Raw genomic sequence first — 25,294 nt, forward strand, 5'->3', positions numbered from 1 at the left:
TACTACTGTACTTCCAACTCAAGGAATGCAGGAGGTTAATGGAGGTTATAAGCACTCCAAGGAATAGTGTAGTATGTATGTATAAGATATAATGTACAATGGCTGGTAACAGGATGGTTAATTTCATGAATCAGTTCACGTGATCTGCGTATAGAGTTGTTTTTAGCTCACATTATGACTCCTCCTCAAAAAACGTCTCCCTACTCTCCCATTCACCTCAATGGAAGCGAGTTGCAGACTTTTTAAAAAATAAGCATCATGACTAGAGATGAGCGAACACTAAAATGTTCGAGGTTCGAAATTCGATTCGAACAGCCGCTCACTGTTCGAGTGTTCGAATGGGTTTCGAACCCCATTATAGTCTATGGGGAACATAAACTCGTTAAGGGGGAAACCCAAATTCGTGTCTGGAGGGTCACCAAGTCCACTATGACACCCCAGGAAATGATACCAACACCCTGGAATGACACTGGGACAGCAGGGGAAGCATGTCTGGGGGCATAAAAGTCACTTTATTTCATGGAAATCCCTGTCAGTTTGCGATTTTCGCAAGCTAACTTTTCCCCATAGAAATGCATTGGCCAGTGCTGATTGGCCAGAGTACGGAACTCGACCAATCAGCGCTGGCTCTGCTGGAGGAGGCGGAGTCTAAGATCGCTCCACACCAGTCTCCATTCAGGTCCGACCTTAGACTCCGCCTCCTCCGGCAGAGCCAGCGCTGATTGGCCGAAGGCTGGCCAATGCATTCCTATGCGAATGCAGAGACTTAGCAGTGCTGAGTCAGTTTTGCTCAACTACACATCTGATGCACACTCGGCACTGCTACATCAGATGTAGCAATCTGATGTAGCAGAGCCGAGGGTGCACTAGAACCCCTGTGCAAACTCAGTTCACGCTAATAGAATGCATTGGCCAGCGCTGATTGGCCAATGCATTCTATTAGCCCGATGAAGTAGAGCTGAATGTGTGTGCTAAGCACACACATTCAGCACTGCTTCATCACGCCAATACAATGCATTAGCCAGTGCTGATTGGCCAGAGTACGGAATTCGGCCAATCAGCGCTGGCTCTGCTGGAGGAGGCGGAGTCTAAGGTCGGACCTGAATGGAGACTGGTGTGGAGCGATCTTAGACTCCGCCTCCTCCAGCAGAGCCAGCGCTGATTGGCCGAATTCCGTACTCTGGCCAATCAGCGCTGGCCAATGCATTCTATTAGCCCGATGAAGTAGAGCTGAATGTGTGTGCTTAGCACACACATTCAGCTCTACTTCATCGGGCTAATAGAATGCATTGGCCAATCAGCGCTGGCCAATGCATTCTATTAGCTTGATGAAGCAGAGTGTGCACAAGGGTTCAAGCGCACCCTCGGCTCTGATGTAGCAGAGCCGAGGGTGCACAAGGGTTCAAGTGCACCCTCGGCTCTCCTACATCAGAGCCGAGGGTGCGCTTGAACCCTTGTGCAGCCTCGGCTCTGCTACATCAGAGCCGAGGGTGCGCTTGAACCCTTGTGCACACTCTGCTTCATCAAGCTAATAGAATGCATTGGCCAGCACTGATTGGCCAGAGTACGGAATTCGGCCAATCAGCGCTGGCCAATGCATCCCTATGGGAAAAAGTTTATCTCACAAAAATCACAATTACACACCCGATAGAGCCCCAAAAAGTTATTTTTAATAACATTCCCCCCTAAATAAAGGTTATCCCTAGCTATCCCTGCCTGTACAGCTATCCCTGTCTCATAGTCACAAAGTTCACATTCTCATATGACCCGGATTTGAAATCCACTATTCGTCTAAAATGGAGGTCACCTGATTTCGGCAGCCAATGACTTTTTCCATTTTTTTTCAATGCCCCCGGTGTCGTAGTTCCTGTCCCACCTCCCCTGCGCTGTTATTGGTGCAAAAAAGGCGCCAGGGAAGGTGGGAGGGGAATCGAATTTTGGCGCACTTTACCACGCGGTGTTCGATTCGATTCGAACATGGCGAACACCCTGATATCCGATCGAACATGTGTTCGATAGAACACTGTTCGCTCATCTCTAATCATGACCTATTTTCAGACGGATTTCCCCTTGTGACCCAATTGAAATGAATGGGCTGCCAAAAACTTGTTTGTTTGTTGTTTTGTTTTGTTTTTTTTTTGGGGGGGGGGGTTACGTCGGTTTTTGGAGTTGTTTTCTCCCCTCCATTCAGTCTGCATGAAGATATATCATGATGCTTTTCATTTTGGGAGGTGTTTTTGAGGCAGATTCGCCCTCAAAAATCCTCCTGCAAAACAAATCTGTTAGGCCGAGTCCTCAGGGGACGGAAACGCTGCAGGAAAAATCACAGACCTTTACAGTAAGGGCAGAGTGGATAGGATTCTGTGGAATCCCATTCCCACTTTGCGGTAATAACTGCGGTACAGAAGCACCATGACTTCCAAAAGCAGCCCAGTTTTGGGAATTGCAGCATGTCAATTATACCTACGGAAACGCCGACGGTTTCCCCATGGGTATAATTGTAACTGAAAGTCCGTGGAGGAAAACTCCATGAATTTTCTGTCTAAACAACCATGATGCATCACCGCCAAGGTTTTTCCCGCCGCGCTTTTATGCTGCAGGACGTCCCATGGGGACTTAGCCTCACATACGTATTACATGTTTGTTATGGCACCTCTATGTTATATACTTGTTTACTTTACCCTTCATTCACATCTGCGTTTGGTAATGTGTTTGGGGATTCTGCATAAGGACCCCCTAACCGGAATACTGAACGCAACTGCAAGCGTTGTGCAGTGAAAGCACACAGACCCCACATAGACTATAATGGGGTCCGTGTGATTGCCGAACGCTGCCCACACGAATCATGCGGACAGGAAAGGAGATTGTATACTACTATCCTGTCCGCATGATCCCTGCGGAGATCTGGCGGCAAGCACATGGACTCTATTATAGTCTATGAGGTCCGTGTGCTTTCACTGACACACCGCTTGCAGTTGCGTTCGGTATTCCGTTTGGGGGGGTCCTCCTGCGGACTCCCCCGGACAGAATACCAACGCAGATGTGAACGAGGGCTTAGAAGTCTTTTGTCATCTTTTTTGATGTAGAATTTTTTCTCACTACATTGTTGTATGAATGAATAATATGGAGCAAACATCCTTTTATTATTGTCCTATTCATTGACACTGCCTTTTTTTAGATTATAGAAATCCTCCAAATATTTTGTGAATACATTATGTCCATGGCGGTGGAATGCAAAGAATTTACGGATAATTACAGATAATCCGATTCACCAGAATCTGCGCTAAATGTTATTTCATATACGTATAATGAGGAGTCCGGATAGACTTTTCCGAGACCTTTTCAATAACAGTATTTTTCAGTTCAAATAGTCAATAATTCCCAAAAATTACATTTCTGCTTATGTTATACATTCAGCTGATGCCCTTAGCAAGAGGGGGGCGAGAATGAAGCATCTCCCTAGTGGTAGGACATGCATTAGGAGCAGGATTTGGGCTTTGTATTTCTCTTTTCTATGGCGTATAAATGACACTCTGACTCTGCTCTACTCTTTGGACCTGCAGCAAGAGTAAATCAGAGTGGCCAACATTAGATATAGCTAAACTGGTAGCAGATGAGGCATCCTGCGGAGTCATCCAGGACCCCATATCACTGTGCAAATCATTAGGGATCCTGGGGACCTGCTTGTATATTACATTAAGATCACATTAGAGTTGGCTTTCTGTTGTTCTTATCCAGCAGAGGACCAGGACAAATACTAGGCGGATCGTTAAAATAATTACATACGGAACTTGACATATCCCATTGAATAGTATGAGGTCTGTTGGGTGTCCCTCAATTTAAAACTAAAAGTAGTGAATAAAAAGCCTTGTTTGCAGGACTTTTCTGTCCACCGATTCCAGACATTGCGATGGAATCTCCAACAAAGACACTGGCGATAATGTGAAAATAGTCTTAGGGCCCGTTCACAAGGAGTAAACGCGCGTGTATTTTGGCAAAATACACGTGTAAAAATAAGACTCCCATTGACTTCAATGACATTTTACACGTGTATTTTGACGTGTTTTTTTTTTTTTACACGTGTAAAAAAATGTCATTGAAGTCAATGGGAGTCTTATTTTTACTCCTTTACGTTTACTCCTTGTGAACGGGCCCTTGGTAATAAATAATAGTATAGAGTTGTTTTTAGCTCACATTATGACTCCTCCTCAAAAAACGTCTCCCTACTCTCCCATTCACCTCAATGGAAGTGAGTTGCAGACTTTTTAAAAAAAAATAAGCGTCATGACCTATCTTCAGGTGGATTTCCCCTTGTGCAGAGACTACTAGTAGGGCCCCAGGATGAAAATAAACATATTTTGGCACAGTCTTAGGAATTTTCAAAAAGGGGTCAGGTAATATTTAGGGCTAGTTCACATATGAATAGGGTGTTGTGGAATTTGGTCCGGAAAAAAAAAACGCTTCAGGAATTAGGAAGCGGCTTTTGACATTGAAGCGGGTTTTGGAGCAGTTTTTAAGGCAGTTTTTGGTAAAAACTGCCTCAAAAACCACCAGGCAGTTTTCCCCTCCAGCACAGCGAATGGACCTTAAAAAACCATGACGCGTTTTTTGCCAAAAACTGCACCAAAAAACGTGTTGCGGTTTTTGGCAAAAAAACACGACACCGTTTTCTGCCTCCCATTCACTTGTATTGATTTCCTGAGGCGGAATCCGCTTCAAGAAAGGGCAGATCGCTTCTTTTTTCCGCTAGCAGGAACAAACCGCTAGCGAAAAAAAGAATGGGTGGATTTTGAGGTGGATTCCATGCCAAAATCCGCCCCTTCTTGCCCCATGTGAACGGGCCTTACATATTGTACAGTGGGCCTCCAGAATAAATTATACAGGTGGACCTTAGGCATTGCAGTCCGATATTGCCTCTGATCAGCGCTGCTTCTGCGAGACTCTACCTCTCTAACATGCTCTCTCTATACACAGTCATGTGACCCTCCAGCTGTTTTGTATTAGTACCACTTATTATTTCAGCCCCTTGTTAGCCCTGTCCCAACTTTGGGTTTATGTCATCAATTTCTAAATGAGCTAGTTTTGACAAATGAAATTGAGAAATGTCTTTCACCTTCTAACGTGTTTTATTGTGAATAAAATATGGTTTTATATATATATATATATATATATATATATATATATATATATATATATATATATGAGATTTCCAAATCTTTGCATTCTTGGTTTTATACACTTTACACAGCGTCCCATCGTTTTTGAAATTAGGGTTGTAATTTGAGTCTGGGTGTTAGAGACAAACTGATGACGACCCCACTGAACAAATCTGTATAAAAAGTAAAAGTTTCGAAAATATCATAACAGTACACTATGGTTTTGTGTGGGACACAACCGTGACCTATCCAAATGAGTCATTAAAAAGAGCTCTATACAAAAAGCTTGAACACAAAAAATGACACCCCTTATAGTTAAGAGAACCTGCCCCTTAAGTGACAAATTTAGTATATGTTTTATGAAAATTGGGAATTTATTATCCAAAAGAGGCCATAAAGAATTTTTGGATCAACTGTCAATATTTGATGATATTTGATCTCATTGTACCTGCTGTAGGGTAGGTAGCTCGGTAGAACCAGTGGTGCGCATGGGGACCGCCCGAACGGAATACCAAATGCTTTGACAAGCGGTGAGCAATGAAAGCACACGGACCCCATAGACTATAATAGGGTCTGTGTTTTTCCACATGGTATCCACACGAGTCATGCAGAGAGAAAAGTACTTCATGAACTACTTTCCTCTCCGCCTGTGGACAGCGCGCGGAAAACACACAGACCCCATTAAAGCCTATGGGGTCCGTGTGCTTTCATTGCTTACCACTTGTCAATGCATTCAGTATTCCATTTGGGGGGTCCCCATGTGGACTTCCGGAATACTGAATGCAGATGTGACCTGGGCCTAAAATATCATCATATGTTGTGGCATTAAAAAAAGTTAAACATTTTTACAAAAATAAGTCATTAATATTTATGTCACATTTTACTGATTTTCTCTAACCATCTTAGTGGTAACAGCGTATGTGACAAGAGCCGGATCACAGACAGTTCTCAAATTTACGGTCTTCTCCTTTGGCAACTGATCAAGGCAACAGATGTCACTAGAGATAAACGAGTACTATTCAAAATGGCCGTTTCGAATAGCACGCACCCACAGGAATGAATGGAAGTAGCCGGCACGCAGACTTTGCTGGCGGCTGGCCGCTTAACCCCCTGCGTGCCAGCTGCGTCCATTCATTCCTATGGGTGCGTGCTTTTTGAAACGGGAGTTTCGAATAGTACTCGCTGATTTCTAGATGTCACCACTAAGATGGTTAGAGAAATTTTTTAGAAATCTTCAACATTTTTACTTATACAGTCCTATGAAAAAGTTTGGGCACCCCTATTAATCTTAATCATTTTTAGTTCTAAATATTTTGGTGTTTATAACAGCCATTTCAGTTTGATATATCTAATAACTGATGGACACAGTAATATTTCAGGATTGAAATGAGGTTTATTGTACTAACAGAAAATGTGCAATATGCATTAAACCAAAATTTGACCGGTGCAAAAGTATGGGCACCTCAACAGAAAAGTGACATTAATATTTAGTAGATCCTCCTTTTGCAAAGATAACAGCCTCTAGTCGCTTCCTGTAGCTTTTAATCAGTTCCTGGATCCTGGATGAAGGTATTTTGGACAAACAATTCAAGTTCAGTTAAGTTAGATGGTCGCCGAGCATGGACAGCCCGCTTCAAATCATCCCACAGATGTTCAATGATATTCAGGTCTGGGGACTGGGATGGCCATTCCAGAACATTGTAATTGTTCCTCTGCATGAATGCCTGAGGATTTGGAGCAGTGTTTTGGATCATTGTCTTGCTGAAATATCCATCCCCGGCGTAACTTCAACTTCGTCACTGATTCTTGAACATTATTCTCAAGAATCTGCTGATACTGAGTGGAATCCATGCGACCCTCAACTTTAACAAGATTCCCGATGCCGGCATTGGCCACACAGCCCCAAAGCATGATGGAACCTCCACCAAATTTTACAGTGGGTAGCATGTGTTTTTCTTGGAATGCTGTTTCTTTTTGGACGCCATGCATAACGCCTTTTTTTTTATAACCAAACAACTCAATTTTTGTTTCCAAAATGAAGCTGCCTTGTCCAAATGTGCTTTTTCATACCTCAGGCAACTCTATTTGTGGCGTACGTGCAGAAACGGCTTCTTTCTCATCACTCTCCCATACAGCTTCTATTTGTGCAAAGTGCGCTGTATAGTTGACCGATGCACAGTGACACCATCTGCAGCAAGATGATGCTGCAGCTCTTTGGAGGTGGTCTGTGGATTGTCCTTGACTGTTCTCACCATTCTTCTTCTCTGCCTTTCTGATATTTTTCTTGGCCTGCCACTTCTGGGCTTAACAAGAACTGTCCCTGTGGTCTTCCATTTCCTTACTATGTTCCTCACAGTGGAAACTGACAGGTTAAATCTCTGAGACAACGTTTTGTATCCTTCCCCTGAACAACTATGTTGAACAATCTTTGTTTTCAGATCATTTGAGAGTTGTTTTGAGTAGCCCATGATGCCACTCTTCAGAGGAGATTCAAATAGGAGATCAACTTGCAATTGGCCACCTTAAATACCTTTTCTTATGATTGGATACATCTGGCTATGAAGTTCAAAGCTCACTGAGGTTACAAAACCAATTTTGTGCTTCAGTAAGTCAGTAAAAAGTAGTTAGGGGAATGCAAATCAATAAAATGATAAGGGTACCCATACTTTTGCACCAGTCAAATTTTGGTTTAATGCATATTGCACATTTTCTGTTAGTACAATAAACCTCATTTCAATCCTGAAATATTACTGTGTCCATCAGTTATTAGATATATCAAACTGAAATGGCTGTTGCAAGCACCAAAATATTTAGAACAAAAAATGATTAAGATTAATAGGGGTGCCCAAACTTTTTCATAGGACTGTATTTGCAAAATTTTTTGCCTACATGGGTATATTTGTGATCTGTGATAATGCCCTAATCAGTGGCGTAACTAGGAATGGCGGGGCCCCGTGGCGAACTTTTGACATGGGGCCCCCCCCAACCGACACCGAACACCTCGACCGACCCCCTCCTACGCATTTCTGCGCGTTCTATTATGCCCCATAGTGGCCCCTGCACACAGTATTATCCCCCATAGTGTCCCCTCCACACTGTATTATCCCCCATAGTGGCCCCTGCACACAGTATTATCCCCAATAGTGGCCCCTCCATACAGTATTATGTCCCTTAGTGGCCCCTGCAAACAGTATTATCTCCCATAGTTGCCCCTGCACACAGTATTATGCCCCATAGTGTCCCCTCCACACAGTATTATGCCCCGTAGTGGCCCCTGCACACAGTATTATCCCCCATAGTGTCCCCTCCACACTGTATTATCCCCCATAGTGGCCCCTGCACACAGTATTATCCCCAATAGTGGCCCCTCCATACAGTATTATGTCCCTTAGTGGCCCCTGCAAACAGTATTATCTCCCATAGTTGCCCCTGCACACAGTATTATCCCCAATAGTGGCCCCTCCATACAGTATTATGTCCCTTAGTGGCCCCTACACACAGTATTATCCCCAATAGTGGCCCCTCCATACAGTATTATGTCCCTTAGTGGCCCCTGCAAACAGTATTATGTCCCTTAGTGGCCCCTGCAAACAGTATTATCTCCCATAGTTGCCCCTGCACACAGTATTATGCCCCATAGTGTCCCCTCCACACAGTATTATGCCCCGTAGTGGCCCCTGCACACAGTATTATCCCCCATAGTGTCCCCTCCACACTGTATTATCCCCCATAGTGGCCCCTGCACACAGTATTATCCCCAATAGTGGCCCCTCCATACAGTATTATGTCCCTTAGTGGCCCCTGCAAACAGTATTATCTCCCATAGTTGCCCCTGCACACAGTATTATCCCCAATAGTGGCCCCTCCATACAGTATTATGTCCCTTAGTGGCCCCTACACACAGTATTATCCCCAATAGTGGCCCCTCCATACAGTATTATGTCCCTTAGTGGCCCCTGCAAACAGTATTATGTCCCTTAGTGGCCCCTGCAAACAGTATTATCTCCCATAGTTGCCCCTGCACACAGTATTATCCCCAATAGTGGCCCCTGCAAACAGTATTATCTCCCATAGTTGCCCCTGCACACAGTATTATGCCCCATAGTGGCCCCTCCATACAGTATTATGGCCCTTAGTGGCCCCTGCACACAGTATTATGTCCCAATGTGGACACCCATAAACAATTATTATACTCTGGGGTCTTTTCAGACCCCAGAGTATAATAATCGGAGACCCGGGGGAATAAAAACATAAAAAACTACTGTCACTTACCTGTCCCCCGGGTCCTACGCGGTCTTCTCCGCTGCCTTCTGCGCTGCTGTCCGTGTTCAATGACGTTGGACGTCACATGACCCGGGACGCAGGCCGGGTTCATGTGATGTCAGAGACGTCAGGAAGGAGGCCTGGCAGGATCGTGGAGAGGTAAGTAACATGTTTTTTATGTTTCTTACCTCTCCTGGTCCACCAATCATTATATTCGGGGGTCCGAAAAGACCCCCGAGTATAATGATAGCAGCGGTAGCAGCTGTCACCGGGCCCCCAATGTCCCGGGCCCTGTGGCAGCTGCCTCCGCTGCTATTGCGGTAGTTACACCACTGACCCTAATAACTCTACCTTTAATTAAAGGGGTATTCCCACCTCACATACTCAGCAGTCTTCACTCTTGTAAAATCTTCTTTCTTCCTGGTTTCTTGCATCATTTGGTGGGCGGGGTTTCACAGGCAACCTGCCGTTTAGCTCCGCCCACCCACATTGGACTATGAAGTGCAGGCAGCAGCAACTCCATTCTGTGTTACATACAGAGACTGCCTGTTTCTGCCATAATGAACACAATTGAATTAGCTAGCCTGATAACTGAGAGAACAGAAGAAATGAAAGCAGCTCCTCTATCTGAGTGCAGGACCTAGGTCACATGGTGTAGACACAGGATTAGCTAGATACATAGGCTCGCTCCCTGCACTTAGCCCCTCCTCCCTCCCCCTGAGAGCAGCAGAGACATCATTTGACTCAGGAGCAGCTAGGTCAGGGCTGTGGCCACAAAGAATTGAATAAAGTAAGTTAGTGGACAAACAAAGCAGTTTTGCTGAAGCAATGTATTTAGGAAAAGTCTTACATCCACATTAACAAGCAGTATAGATAGGATCCTTGTGATGGGACAACCCCTTTAAGCAGCCAACCCCAGCAATCCTATATTATATTCACTAGGAACTATTCATTCTGGTAGATTCTCAACAAAACACTGTTCACAAGCACCAGACTCCAGCGGCAGCAAGCTTTATCTCAATCCAGCCAACAGTTGGCATCTCACTTGGTTATCTTAGCATGTATGCAGCTGCTCAGCCAGGAAAATTAATTTCGTGAATTTCTCGATGCAGAGATTTCATGGCGATGTCACTTACAGAGACCGTGTAGAGCTCTGCAGTAAGTAATACAACAAGGGACAGGTGATTTGTTCATGTCACGCTCTAGAGCTCTCAATAACCCAGCTACGAATGTACTTGTTGTCTTTTCATGTAGCTAAACTTTTGCTACTCCTAGATGTTTCCACTTTAGAGTAATATCACATACGATCAAACACAGCAGACATTTTATGGACTTATTTTTGGCAATGGTGGTATCCTATGACAATGTCACCTTTGTAAAGGCAATGAGCTCTTCAATATAGTTGATAGTAAGGTTCTATTCATGCAACTATGTGCTTAGTCAGTGTGCTAGCCATGTTTTTAATGGCTAGCACACTGACCCATTTTCTATGTTCACACCCATATGCCTGTGTATTATCATGAGTCCGTGTAGAGGGCCGTGAGCCCAGACAAGACTCAGGACAAGTCCTATACACTGGTGTAGCCATATGGGCTCAGTGGTCGCAGTAGCATCTGCGTCTGGAAAGCAAGATGGCTTAGATGTCGTCCTCAACACATTGGACCTAGATAAACTTCTTTTATCTCAGTGCCCTGCCACGTTTACACCCGACAGAAATTATTTTTCACTCGTCTTTTATAGACATTACTCTCTTGAGGAATCTGTGACATCGGGCTGAGAAAGAGCATCTTCTATTTTTCCGAAGATCATTCACACCGACCATTAAAACAGTGTTGTAAATATATCATTAAAGTCTATGGGGCCGTGTGTGCTGCTATGAATACGACGGCTAGCATGTGGCCGTAGAATCCTTTTCTGTGACTCCATCTTTCCATTGATGGCTGGCAGTCTGTGCGTTGTACATTTATGACCCTTGTCCCCTCTTAAGCTGGAATGTTTGACAGCCTTCTACTGTCAGAAATGGGGAAATTAACCATTTCATGACAAAAAAAAAAAAAACAGCAGTTGGTCCCGCGGTATTTAGTCAAGGAGAAATGCTGTTGGGGGGGGGGGCTGTGGCGCAACATACTTTCTCTTTATTAGATGGGGTTGTATGAAGATACAGGTCTATCAAGTCCACCCAAGTGATCTGGAGAAGGCAAAAACTATGAGATTGATTCCAATTGCCCCATTTTAGGAGAAAAAATGTAATGTTGACTCCAAATGCGGAAATCAGTATAAAACATTAGATCAACTACTCTTTACCAAAAATTTAAATCCTTTAACCTGTTATATTTTTCCATTCTAGAAATACATCCAAGCCCTTCTACACTTAAAAGTAGAGGTGGGGGAGCACTTACGGGATGGGAATGATTAGAAGTTTCAGACGTTGTATAGGGAGCCCAAATTGAGCTCTTACACTGCGGCCCATCACCATTTAGTTACGGCCCTGGTCTTATACCTGTCCATTTTGTAGCTCACTGCAGTTAGGCTGGTCTTACACGCCCGTATTCAATGTACGGTCCACAAGTTGCTGATCAGCGACACTAGTTGCTGATTGCCAACATAGGCTCTGCAGATGTCCGTGTCCTGCCGCACGCCCATAGAGTTCTATGGGCGAGTCCGTGTACTGCCACAATTCACGGCCATTACGGACATGTCCTATAAATTGCGGACCAAGGTTGCGGCCCAGCCACACCACGGATAAAATATCCGGTGGTGTAAGAGGCCGCATTGAATATAATGTGTCCGCAATTGAAAACCCTCAATTGCGGACCATTTGCGGACTTACAATACGGTCGTGTAAGACCAGCCTTAAGGGATCGGTCCATGGAGGTCACGGACTGCACACGGTTATTATTCATGTGATATTGGTGCTGTCTTCCCCCAATCCCGCAGTCGCTCACCAATCTTTGTCTATGGCCGTGTGCTTCATTTTATGCACCTATTTGTGTATCCACATGCCTTTGACCCCATTGTGTATACTGTACTGTAGGAGACTGTTTGCTGTTACCTTCCCACTAAATACAGCGTATACTCCGCATTGTATGTGTTGCTCAAACTAATAATTTTTCTGTGTTTTTAACCTTTCCACGCTTCATTTGCCAAGAACAAAAAAATGGCATATCTCCATATCTTGGCTTTCCTAATATGAAGTATTGTAAGCAAGGGAGTATATTTGGTTAACTGCGGTTACGGTTGATTATTACAGATTTATTACGAAGACTTGTTTGTGTTAGTTTATGATGTATAACAATGTTTTGTGACTTTTTGTGACTTGCCGTTATTTTTAATCTTTCTGTATCTTCCTGCCTAGTCTCCCGAGATTACAGAAGCTGCTGAGTTGTTACGATTGTTACGAGCCGGTCTTCTTGGGAGAACGATATGGTTATGGATTAGGAGCAAGAGGTTACAGTTACATCACCGGTGGAGGCGGGTAAGGGATTAATCTCTATTTGATGGGATTCATATATAAAGCCGCCATTTGGCTTCCACTTAATATTCTTACTGTATATTCTCGACTCACAGCGAGTAGAATCCAGACAGCTGTACTTTAATAGCATTTACTTTTCAGTGGTTGCAAATAACTGTAGAGCCCCGTGGGAAGCCATCTTAGGCTTTGCAACAGCGATTAGCTCCTAGCGTGCGGTTTATTGATTTATGGATCTTGCTGTGATAGGAAAGCAACCAAGAGTGTTGCTGGTTAGTCACTTATGAACTGTCTGATCTGAATATTTACACATCCTATTGTGAGACATGTGCTTAATGTCATATCAGTAAAGATCGCCAGCTGAACGAGGCAAAATACACAATTATAATGTCTTCACACAGAGTAACACTCCGCGCGTTTTGCTGCATTTTACACGTGTAAAAATACACGTGTAAAATTGTAGTAAGCCATTGCGTTCAATGTTTTTTTTTCGTATAACGCCCGTCGTTAAAAAAAAAAAAAGCCATTGAACTCAATGGCTTACTTGATTGTACACGTGTATTTTTACACGTGTAAAATGGACAAAAAGCACGGAGCGCAACTCCGTGTGAAGGCACCCTTATAAGGCCTAGTTCACACAGTGCAATGGGCGGCATATTTTGGTCCTGATTTTGACGCGGGAAGCCGCTTCAGAATAGGACCAAAATACACCTGTCGCGGCTTCCGACAGTCGCGACTTCCCGTTCCGAAGCAGGACCAAATGAATGGGCCTAGTCCGGAGAGTGCTGCCACGAGGCCGACGCCGCGGCTGATGCAGCCACAGAATCCACCTAAAGAAAGGGCAGCTCGCGTCTTTTTTCCGTGAGCGGCAACATGTCATTCACGGAAAAAAGTAAGCTAGCGGTTTACATAGACCTCTATTGTGAGGGGGCGGATTCTGACGTGGATTCAGCGCCAAAATCAGCCCCCTCTTGCCCCGTGTCAACGAGCCCTAATAGGTTCACGTCTTTGTTGGGCTGTCCATTACCATTCAGGCAGTCATATGGATGGGCCTCTATTCACTGTTGCCAGGGAGTGGAGGATGGATGAAAATAGGACAAGCTGAGTTCTGAGTTTGGATATGACCTTTAGATATCAAGAACACATTGTCAAAGCCATCTTATAGGATCATAACCACACCTTACACTTACATGAAACATTGCGTCATTTTCCATCCATCAGCTACAGCAAATACATCCTATACTTGTCAACCAGGCAGTAATGCCCGCAGGAAAGGTTTTGAGAATTCTGTACCTTTGGCTGCACCACAGAAAGTATCATTTTTATGATGAACTTTTTTCAATTTTTTTGTGGTGTGTTTTTCCCTTAAATTGTCTTGTCACTATTTATAGTTAAAGTAGCTGCAGTTTTTACATTGGGCTCTGAGCCTTGTAATAGAACTTTACATGACTTCCTGTTCTGTAAAGATCATCAATAATATCATTATCATCAGTGGCGAGATAACAATGAAAGGTAGTATATGTAGATCGCATCGGATCCTCTGCTGACCGTAGCTGATGGTCACACCTACTTGTACAATCACTTCTATATTGGTTACCACGCATGGTCCCAGCACTCTTCTATAGATGGTAAGAAGTTTTTTTTGTTTTGTTTTTTTTTTTACTGAAACATATTGCTGTTCAATGCTCATAGCCGCTGATCAAGACAAAATGACAGCTCTCATATAATGATGTAAAGAAATTAAAACCATATAAAATAAGGTAATAAGGCTCCAGTTGTATCTAGTACAAGATGTAATATCACTTCTGCAATTTCTCCTAGAATGGTGTTCAGCAAGGTGGCTGTGAAGAAGTTTGTTGGCAGTAAATGTCGGTGTTACAGCAATGATGCACCCGATGATATGGTGCTTGGGATGTGTGCCAGCGGCCTGGGGATTTCGGTTACTCACAGTCCTCTATTCCACCAGGTAAGAGAGTAATGTTATCAATGGCACCTTGTACTTTATACTACACTGTATTCTTTTCCTGTCATGTCAATTTATCAAGATCTTTGCAACTTTGAGAATATCTGAAACTACATCCCAATAAAAGCAAACCTCAGCAACACCGATGAGTAACCATCTTCCTATTATGTAATGGAAAAAGCAAGACTGTACACTATATATCCAGGCAGTGGCGTAACTAGGAATGGCGGGACCCCATGGCGAACTTTTGACATGGCCCCCCCCCCTCCAACCGACACCGAAGACCTCAACCGACCCCCTTCTATGCATTCCTGCTCATTCTATAATCCCCCATAGTGGCCCCTGCACACAGTATTATCCCCCATAGTGGGCCCTGCACACAGTATTATGTCCCTTAGTGGCCCCTGCACACAGTATTATCCCCCATAGTGGGCCCTGCACACAGTATTATACCCCATAGTGGCCCCTGCACACAGTATTATGCCCCATAGTGGCCCCTGCACACAGTATTATGTTCCACTGTGGACACCCAAAAACAATTATTATACTCTTTTCAGACCCCAGAGTATAATAATCAGAGACCCGGGGGAATAAAAACATAAAAAACTACTATTTCTTACCTGTCCCCCGGCTCCTACGCTGTCAGCCTCTGGGACGCAGGCCCGGTTCATGTGACGTCAGACGACTAGGAAGGAGGCCTGGCAGGATCGTGGAGAGGTAAGTAACAGTGTTTTTTTATGTTTCTTACCTCTCCCGGGCCACCAATCATTATATTCGGGGGTCCGAAAACACCTCCGAGTATAATGATAGCAGTGGTAGCAGCTGTCACCGGGCTCCTAATGTCCCGGGCCCTGTGGCAGATGCCTCCGCTGCTATGGCAGTAGTTAAGCCACTGTATCCAGGTATACTGTCATGAATGTTGGATTTGGATGCATATGCAGTATTGGAGGAGGTGGATGGCTATGAATTTCATCTTCTGCGACAGCGTTTTTCTTGAGGTGTACTAAACCCTAAAGTTTTAGTTGCAAATTGAGATTGTGAGCATGAGAATTGGGAATGACAGCTCACATTTTTCATATACTGTAACACGCTAACAGTCTGGTAAGAATGGGGCCGCATCACTGTCCAAATGCAATTCATATGTTTCAGCGCCATTTAACATCCGATCGTTGGTGCGTACCATGATACATTTGATGGTCATAGGAAATTGAATAACTTTGCTCAGCACGCATTGAAAATAAGGAATTATTTTTTAAGGCTGCTTTTTAACTAAGAGTTTGGAGAGAAATTCTGAAATTTGGCCATATTAGCTAGTAGTTTCCTGTTCCTGTTGTGCTGTCTTCATGGCGGTATATTATAGAGCAGGAGGGACTGAGCACATTGATCAATAGGTTTATGGGAGACCATATAGTATAACTTGTCATTTATTTATTTGAATATCTTCTCATTCTGGGCTAAGGAGTCGAGTGGGTGGTCCTACTGGACAGGCTTCCCTATATCATGGCCATTTTAACACATTCGTGGGCCTCATTCAAAGGTTTCATAAGTGCCACCCCCCACATAATGTAACATCCCCTCATGTGGCCCATACAATATAGTGTCTCCTAAAGTAGCCCCCTTAGAGATCATCAATATTTTACCTACAAATTTAAAAAAAAACTATACTTGCCTAGCCCCATTTCCATTTATTAGCTGCCGATTCGGGCTGTGGTGATGTCTCCAGCTCAGTGCTCATCGCACCTCCGAAGTGTGAATAGTGGAGTATGTGGCTTATAACTCCATGCTCTAATATTGTATTCAACTGGATCTACATCCTGTGGATGCATATAGGGTTAAAATAACTACCTGCCATCTGGAACAGCCTGACCACACCCAAAATGGATGGGGATGGTCCCTCTCCATTTGAGTTGGTTTGTGGTTTGGCTGAGGGGACCCCCATTACCATAGGACCCGGATCATTTACCCTATGGTTAAAGCAGTCCTGTCCTGTATAACTCTGCACACAATCTGAATCACAGGGGGCAACACGGTGGCTCAGTGGTTAGCACTGTAGCCTTGCAGCGCTGGAGTCTTTGGTTCGAATCCCGCCAGGTACAACATCTGCAAGGAATTTGTATGTTCTCCCCATGTTTGCGTGGATTTCCTCCCATTCTACAAAGACATACTGATAGGAGAAAAAAAATATGTACAGTTTGATTAGGGTTGAGCCGATCTTGAGATTTCAGGATTGTTTTTAAAATCCGATTTCTGATCATTTTCCATCTGAACCCAATTCCTATCCCAATTCCAATCCTGATGCAAATCAATGGGATTTTTTAATGATTGCAGATCGGATTTTATAAACAATCCTATTCACTACACAGCATGGAGTCCAAAAATTGAACGCTTCAATTTTTGGACTCCACGCTGTGTAGTGATCAAAAAATCCCCCGGCTACTTAGTCCCCTTCACGTACCTGCACAGAAGCGCTGCTGCTTCTCCTTCTTCTCACTCCCCTTCTCTCTCATTCACAGGCCTTTAGAGCGCCGTGCGCACCCCGCCTCCCTGGATAGTGTTACTGAAGCTGGGAGTAGGCGGGGCTTATTGTGGCTTAGGAGAGCGTGGGTGGGTACAGGGCGGGGAGATGTGAGTGCATCACTCACATCTCCCCTCCCAGTACCCGCCTACACTCTCCTAAGCCACAAGCCCCGCCTGCTCCCAACATATCTAACACTAACTTGGGAGGCGGGGGCACACAGGGCACTCTGAAGGCCTGTGAATGAGAGAGAAGAGGAGCGAGAAGAATGGGGAGCGACAGTGATTCTGTGCAGGTAAGTTGAGCGATTGGGATCAGAATTCCATTCCCGATTTTTTTTTTTTTTTTTCTAGGCGGGATCGGAACCCGATCGCAATCGTGAAATTTACTCAATCGTCGATCGGGATCGCTCAACCCTAAGTGTGATCCCTATATGGGGCTCATAATCTCCATTTTAAAAAAATCCCGAAAATCCGGTTACCGCTTAGTAATTGAACAAGGTCTGGTACATGTTATTGCAATGATTTTTGAGACCTTCTTTTCATTTCATTTAATTCCAGTCGGTTAGTTTTGTTACAGATACACTTAACTACAGCTAAGAACATGTTGTACTGACCTTAATACACATCATAATAAATCCGGATGAGGACGCTATTATGACAATTGAGCTGGCTTTATTGGCCAATCTTTAGTATTGTCTGGCTGCGGACACTCAGTTTTTTTTTTCTTATGATGCAGTTACAGAAACAAGTAGATGAAGAGCGAATTGTGTTCATTCCCTTAATGATAAAATGGGATAGTGAGAAAAAATAAATAATCTTGACTTGTGTTTTTGTATAATATTATTATTATTCGATAATATATTCTGTATGTATAGCAGAAGTGCTGGAGCGATAGAGGATCTTCCCTCCATCAGATAGCCATTACTGTCAACAGGGGTGGGGGCAGTGGCATTAATTTACGAATTGGCCGCTACTGCAACAAGTAGCAGACAATATTATTTACTTTCCTGTCCATGCTCCTGTGCAAGCCAGCTCCGATACCGTCTCCGATACCGGGCGCTGCACTTATGCCACAACTCTGACACTGCTACATCATCATTAGCTACAGCACACTCCAGAGGTAGCCGCGAACCCGACCTGCATCGGAGTGTGGAAAGGTGATTAAAAGTATCGGCAGGGTCAACACGGTGGCTCAGTGGTTTGCACTGCAGCCTTGCAGCACTGGGGTCCTGGGTTCAAATCCCACCAGGAACAACATCTGCAAGGAGTTTGCATGTTCTCCCCGTGTTTGCATGGATTTCCTCCCATTCTACAAAAGACATACTTAAATGAAAAAAAAAATGTACATTGTGATCCCTATATGGGGCTCACAATCTAATAAATAAAATAAAATAAATAAAAGTATCAGCAATAATTGACAGATGATTAATAAAAGAATAAAAAGAATACTGTTCCCCCCAGGTCATGTTGTTGGCGGGCAGCAAAAAAAAGGGGTCATATACTGCTGGGCGGCAAACAAAGGTGGTCATATACTCTATGGGGGACAAGATAAAGGGGTCAAATATTTTTTGGGGGGCAAAAACGGGGGTCATATACTGGGAGACAAAAAATCAGGGAATCACATACTCTGGGGGGCAAAAGCAGGGGCCATATACTATGGAGGGCCGAAAAAAGGGTCACGTATTGGGGAGGCAAAAAATGTGGTCATATACCGGAGAGGGGACAAAAAAGGGGGTCTGGTCCAAAAATAGGGGAGCCGTCAAAAATAAGTTGGTTGTGTACCATGTGAGGGCCAAAAAAAGGGATCAGCTACTGTTTGGAGGCCCCCGTTCACTTTAGAAGGTTAGCTGGCCACACTTACTACCACCATGTCCATATGAGCAGTCAGAGGGAGCTGTGGCCACGCTGTTCCATCACGTACGGACATAGACATCTGCTTCTGGCATAGACTGGCAAAGAAAACTACTGTATGTCGAATTATTCTCTTATATCTGTCTCCATTGTTTGTTTTTAGGCCCGACCAGCCGATTACTCGAAAGATTACCTTTCCCATCAAGTCCCCGTGTCATTTCACAAGCACTGGAACATTGACCCCGTCATCGTGTACAAGTCCTGGCTGGCACAAGATAAGAGTGATGAACCACGACAAAGAAAATATGCAAAGGAAGATTTATGAGATCGCCGCATCCCATAAGCTGCACAAAGAACTACAAATGGTTTTTAGGTTCACAAATTTTAGATTTTATCAAGCAACCATTTTATGGGATGAAGCAGTATTTACTGTATGAAAATGAACCCCCTTCGTTCCTGTGGAACTAGTGACAGCCGTCTGTGCTTCAGGCTCCAGTGGTCGATCATAATGGTAATCTATGGAGCATTGGTCCTGGCCAGAATGACCCCTGTCGCCTTGTGTATCTGTTGGTTACAAAGTGGTTGGTGGTTGATGCTAATATGTTTGTGTACATGTATTAAAGGGCTATCTGGAATTAGGATAAAGGGTCTGCATTTTTTACTTGTAACAGCGCCACTCTTGTCCATAGGCTGTATCTGGTATTGCAGCTCATCCCGAATCAGAGTTGCAAAGGCAGTTACTGCACATGGGCAAGATCTTTATTCTAATCTCAGACAGCTCCGTCATGGGGGCTTCAAAAATGCAGAGGTGGGGTGTAGTTATTGGCAAATCCTGAAAGTCATTATGGGTTCCTTTCTGTGTACATCAATGGGTAGCTCACATCGTCCCAAGAGTTGTCCCTGTCAAACATAGTGGTCAACTGCTCATGACAAAGAACCATTGAGAAGTCTCCCATCCTCCTCCTTTGAATCTATTTCTATTCTTGTTGTTTTACCAAGATTTTGCCCAGAATATCCACATATAAATGTCATGTAAGTGAAATTATATTTTTAGGCTGGAGCCCCCCTATAACTATTCCCAGTTGACTGCTAGAGTTATGAGAAGTAATGTTTTTCATTAGGGAGAGACGATGTTGATCCTTATAAGACCATGCACACCCTGCTTAGACTTCTGGGTAAGGAATATGCAAATAATATCTCATTGGTGAGAGGAAGCTGCTCCTAGCGCCACCTTCTGGAAAGTAGCTCTCTATAGATTAATGCATGGTTTTCAAAGAAACCTAAGGACTAGAGATGAGCGAACACTCTTCGGATCAGCCGATCCGAACAGCACGCTCCTATAGAAATGAATGGAGGCACCTGTGACGCTGACTTTGCCGGCGGCTGGCCGGCGTCACAGGTGCTTCCATTCATTTCTATGGGTGCATGCTGTTCGGATCGGCTGATCCGAACATTGTTCGCTCATCTCTACTAAGGACATAATCCAGTATTAATAGCCAGGCCAGAATAACTCCACCAAAAGGAAGAGGCTCTTATACACAGATATCTGGTTTAAGGTTTTGCTTCTCATCAGTACAGAGAAGGCTACTGGCTATCTGGGGGTGAATTTTTCGAATTGTTCAGAAGGGGTAATGTATCTCACTGGGGAGAGACTGGAAACGGGATTTATTACACCATATACATCCTGCTAAGAATTTTGGGTACAGAAAATACAATTATGGCCTCCTTCTTTGTGGAAGGTAGCAGATGGGCCCCTCTTCCTTTTGGAGAAGTTATTCTGACCAGATGTTTATTGTATCTACAGGGTTCTAAGAACAAGTTCCTCTTTTTCACCGATTATTTGCTATAGTTATGGCATACAGTGTAATGGCGAATGAACCGTGCCATGTGCGGTATTTCCAAGCTGCACGTACTGGACCATACAACACACAGATTCTTAGGATTCATTATTATCCTAATAAATATTCCCTCTTAAGCTGACTCTAGAACAGAATGTATTGTTTATGCAAGGGAAATGTGTAAATTGCATTCCGGTCTTCTCTTAATTGTTTCAATTAAACTTGGAAGTGTCTGGAAGAGGCGAGTAAAGGCCTGGTTTAAAAGCACATTGAAGAAATATGTTCAGTTCCATAAACAGACATGTTCTTAATAATCTGTCAGTGCCTCACTTATTAACCGTCTCGCCATGCCGCCTTCTATGACAGTGCAGGAGATTAATAAGAATTCATTAAGATAATATTTTAATTACCGCTTCTTAAAGTGAAACTGTTCTTTCAGGAGACTTTAAGCCGACATACATATAGAATGAGAATATTTGTGTTTCTCTCCATTATCTCACTTACATTGTGTATTTTTTCACTGATTTTTCTCTCTGTATGGTCCTTCCTTAAAGGGGTTATCCACCATTTTATCCTTAAAGGGGTTGTGCAGGATTAGAAAACATGGCTGCTTTTCTCAAGTCCTTTGGTCATGCATCCATGCTACAACTCAGTCCTATTAAAATGAATGAGACTCAGCTGCAGCATGGCCATCTGGCCAATAGACATGATGGCACTTTCTAAGACAAAGAAATCAGCCCTGCTTTCTAATCCTTAAGTTCAACAGAGTCAGATATTGTTGGGTCCCCTGCAGATCAGCTGTTTATACAAGTGTGCAGCTCCTATGACAGGTGGTGCTCGCTCACCGTACTTTTAGTAGCGGTGGGTATGGGTACTACAGTGGTGTCTTATTCAAGTCTATGGGACACTGCTGCCCTACTTAAAGTAAACCTCGCCAGAAGCTGCGTGCTCATGAAGTGTTGACAGTCAGACCTCCATCAACCTAAAATTCATTGCCTATGTTAATGGCTATTTTGTCAGTTTTTACTTTGTTCAGCCCCAGAGTGGGTGGAGTCTACCATTATGATATAGAGAAAAGAGGAGATCCTGCTCTATTCCTCTATAGTACCCCCACAAGAGCAGCAACACCATATTATACAGTAGTACTGAGCAATGTAGATGTGAATCCAAAAAAATTGCCATTGCTTGTTTTCTGGTGCATAAGCCATGATAAATCAGCCTTGTCTATCTATAAGTATTTGGACACCCATGCAAATGAAGATATCTGCGGTCGGGATGTATGTCACGCCTTCCACCATTAAATAGGAAACAGCATTGACATTAATCACATGCAAGATGCCACGAAGTGCAGAGTTGTCCGATTTCGAGAAAGGGGTAATTGTTGGGTACCAAAGAAATGGTTGATCCTTAAGGGACATAGCAAGCGAATTGAACTACCCTAAATCGACAGTGACCTATGTGATTACGAAGTGGAAGGTGAACGGTGATTGACGGAATGTGCCTCGAGTCGGCAGACCCCCGAAACTGGGAGATAGAGACCGACGAGTGCTGGCCAGAGAAACCGCACCCAACCGATGGCTCACCAGGAGGGTCACCAGGTATCCGGGAGTATTGTGTTGCTCAATCCCATCGATAAGGAAGCATCTGCTGGGGGTCTACCAACTATTGTGTATGAAGAAATGTTTTTCTATTCTACCACAGGGGTCCACATACTTATTGGTAGTCAGTGTAGATTCTTGCAATGAGCGTGGATTCATTATTTAGTCTTCTTTGTACTGCAGTTATTTTTAGCCACTTTTTATTAATTTGATTAACTCTAAGAAAAATCTCATTGTTGCCTTTCCATAGACAGAATGTTTATTACCGGTTTAGACTACAGACTATAAAAAATGTTAGTAGTCAGTCCCGGGAAACATTAAAGGACTTGCAGGATCTTAGAAAACAAGGATCTTCTATTTATGGAAATTCTACTCATGTCCAATGGCTTTGTCTTGTATTACAGCTCGCCTCTTCCCTTCTTATATGGCCGTGCTTCAATATAAAATGAGGTAATAAAAGATAAAAGGAAAAACCAATAACATAGCGTTCCATATTCCTAATTCAGACAAAACTCATTTGCTAGTGAAGCAAATAAACAAATTCTGCCCTCACAATTTGTCAGTCTGCACTACGTTCTGCATGATCATGAGTATCACTAAGGATACGTTCACACAATGGAATTTGCTGCTGATTTTGAACTGAAAATTCTGGTCTGAGTCTGCCTCTCATTGTTTTCAGTTAGAAAACAGCGTCTTTTTCAGGACGCTGTCCTGCTTGACCTTGTCATGGTTTCTGCTGCCGATTCCACAAGGCTCAGGCTGACTAGCACCATTATGTCTGAGCAAAGCCGCAGTGGAAAGCCATGATCTGCAGGGGCAGAATTTGGAGAGGAATCTGAGGAGGAAGACTGCCTCAAATTCCTCTGCATGCTCCATCGTATGAACCAAGCCCAACAGTCCTGTTGCAATCCTGCAGAGTACAAGGATGATCTGCTCCATCTTAAAGGGATCCTATCACTCACAATTTTTTTTTTCTAGGTACCATGTCGGAATAGCCTTAAGAAAGGCTATTTTTCTCCTACCTTTCGTCGTCTTCTCCGCGCCGCCGTTCGCCTACAATCCAGGTTTCTCTCGGTATGCAAATTAGCTCTCTTGCAGCACTGGGGGTGGGCCCCAGCACTCAAACAGCACTGGGGGCTTCCCCAATGCTGCGAGAGAACTCTCTCCAGTGCCGCCTCCATCTTCTTCAGCATCCGCCTCTTCTTCCGGCAGTGGCTTGTAACTTCTTGGCTTCAGGCCTTGGGCAGAGCAGACTGCGCATGCCCACAGGCCACAAGAAAATGGCCGCTTACAATACTGTGCAAGCGGCCAATTACTCGTGGTATGTGGGCATGCGCAGTCAGCTCTGCCTGAGGCCTAAAAGTTACAAGCCACTGCTGGAAGAAGAGGATGAAGAGGTGGATGCTGGAGAGAGTTCTCTCGCAGCATTGGGGACGCCCCCAGTGCTGCGAGAGAGCTAATTTGCATACATAGAGAAACCAGGATTGTAGGCGAATGGCAGCGCGGAGAAGACGACAAACGGTAGGAGAAGAATAGCCTTTCTTAAGGCTATTCCGACATGGTACCTAGAAAAAATTGTGTGTGAGTGATCGGATCTCTTTAAATTGGTGGATGTCTAGCGGGGAAGGCAGGCTTAAAGGGGTTGGCCACTTTTAGACTAATATTGATTAAAAAAAATGTACAATAAAAAGATATACAATTTTCCAATATACTTTCTGTATCAATTCCTCACAGTTTTCTAGATCTCTGCTTGCTGTCATTCATTCTGTTACTTCTAGAGGATAGAACTCTGACCATGGTCATGTGATTTACGGTCCATGGTCATGTGATGAGGAATTGATACAGAAAGTATATTGGAAAATTGTATATCTTTTTATTGTACATTTGTTTGTCAATATTGGTCTGAAAGTGGCCAACCCCTTTAAGCAAGGGAAGGACTTGACTATCTTTGTGTCCTACTGAGGACAGGGCAGAGATGGGGAGGCTGCTGCTCTAGCCAGTTGGCTTACAACCAAAGATCAGTGAAGAGGAGAAGGAATGGGGACTGAATTCCTATCTAGAGATTTCTTTACACTGTATATTGAAACCTCCCCATTTCTGAGACTGTGAAATCATGCCCCCTGGCGAAGTCGTTCTCCTCTGGACAACTGAACATATATACTGTTACATTCACCCTTCATCAGACTCTGGTATATAGAGACACAAAAGGTCTGCCAAAATGAAGAAGGCGCTCACCCATTAACGCTACCAACACTTCCACACAGCGCTTTACTCTGCGGTTTCAGCATTTTGGCAATGCTACCCACGTTCTGCCTGGGTCCCCTTACCCTCTTCCAACCCATGAAAGGCCTACTAATCTATTGCAGCTTCTGATATAATCCACTTTCCCATTGCGGCTACTATTGCTTCTACACTTGTTGGATCTTTTGTGTCTCTATATAACTGACTCTGATGAACACTGAATGTAACGGCCAAAATGTTACTACTCTGCACCTTATCACGTGTGAATAAACCACTGCAAATGAATACATTTTGTACTCAAGTGTGAAGTCTTTTCCTTAAATTATTTTTCATACAACTACAGTAATACCTTGGGCTTCACTCAGTCTGACTCGCATCCCTCTCTCATTCCCTCCCCT

At 43.9% G+C, this 25,294-nt stretch overlaps 1 protein-coding gene across 1 annotated transcript in view; it reads left to right on the top strand.

Moving 5' to 3' along the window:
* The window catches only part of B3GLCT (beta 3-glucosyltransferase), a 334,604-nt gene extending 314,109 nt beyond the window's left edge, over nucleotides 1-20,495 (top strand). Inside the window, exons 13-15 of the mRNA XM_075265985.1 lie at nucleotides 12,775-12,894; nucleotides 14,710-14,854; nucleotides 19,383-20,495. Of these exons, the coding sequence (XP_075122086.1) occupies nucleotides 12,775-12,894; nucleotides 14,710-14,854; nucleotides 19,383-19,544 (427 nt within the window). The 3' untranslated portion in view covers nucleotides 19,545-20,495. The remainder of the gene's footprint in view (nucleotides 1-12,774; nucleotides 12,895-14,709; nucleotides 14,855-19,382) is intronic.
* The last annotated feature ends 4,799 nt before the right edge of the window (nucleotides 20,496-25,294 follow it).

Source organism: Leptodactylus fuscus, chromosome 2, assembly GCF_031893055.1.
Source record: "Leptodactylus fuscus isolate aLepFus1 chromosome 2, aLepFus1.hap2, whole genome shotgun sequence".
Lineage (NCBI taxonomy): Eukaryota > Metazoa > Chordata > Amphibia > Anura > Leptodactylidae > Leptodactylus > Leptodactylus fuscus.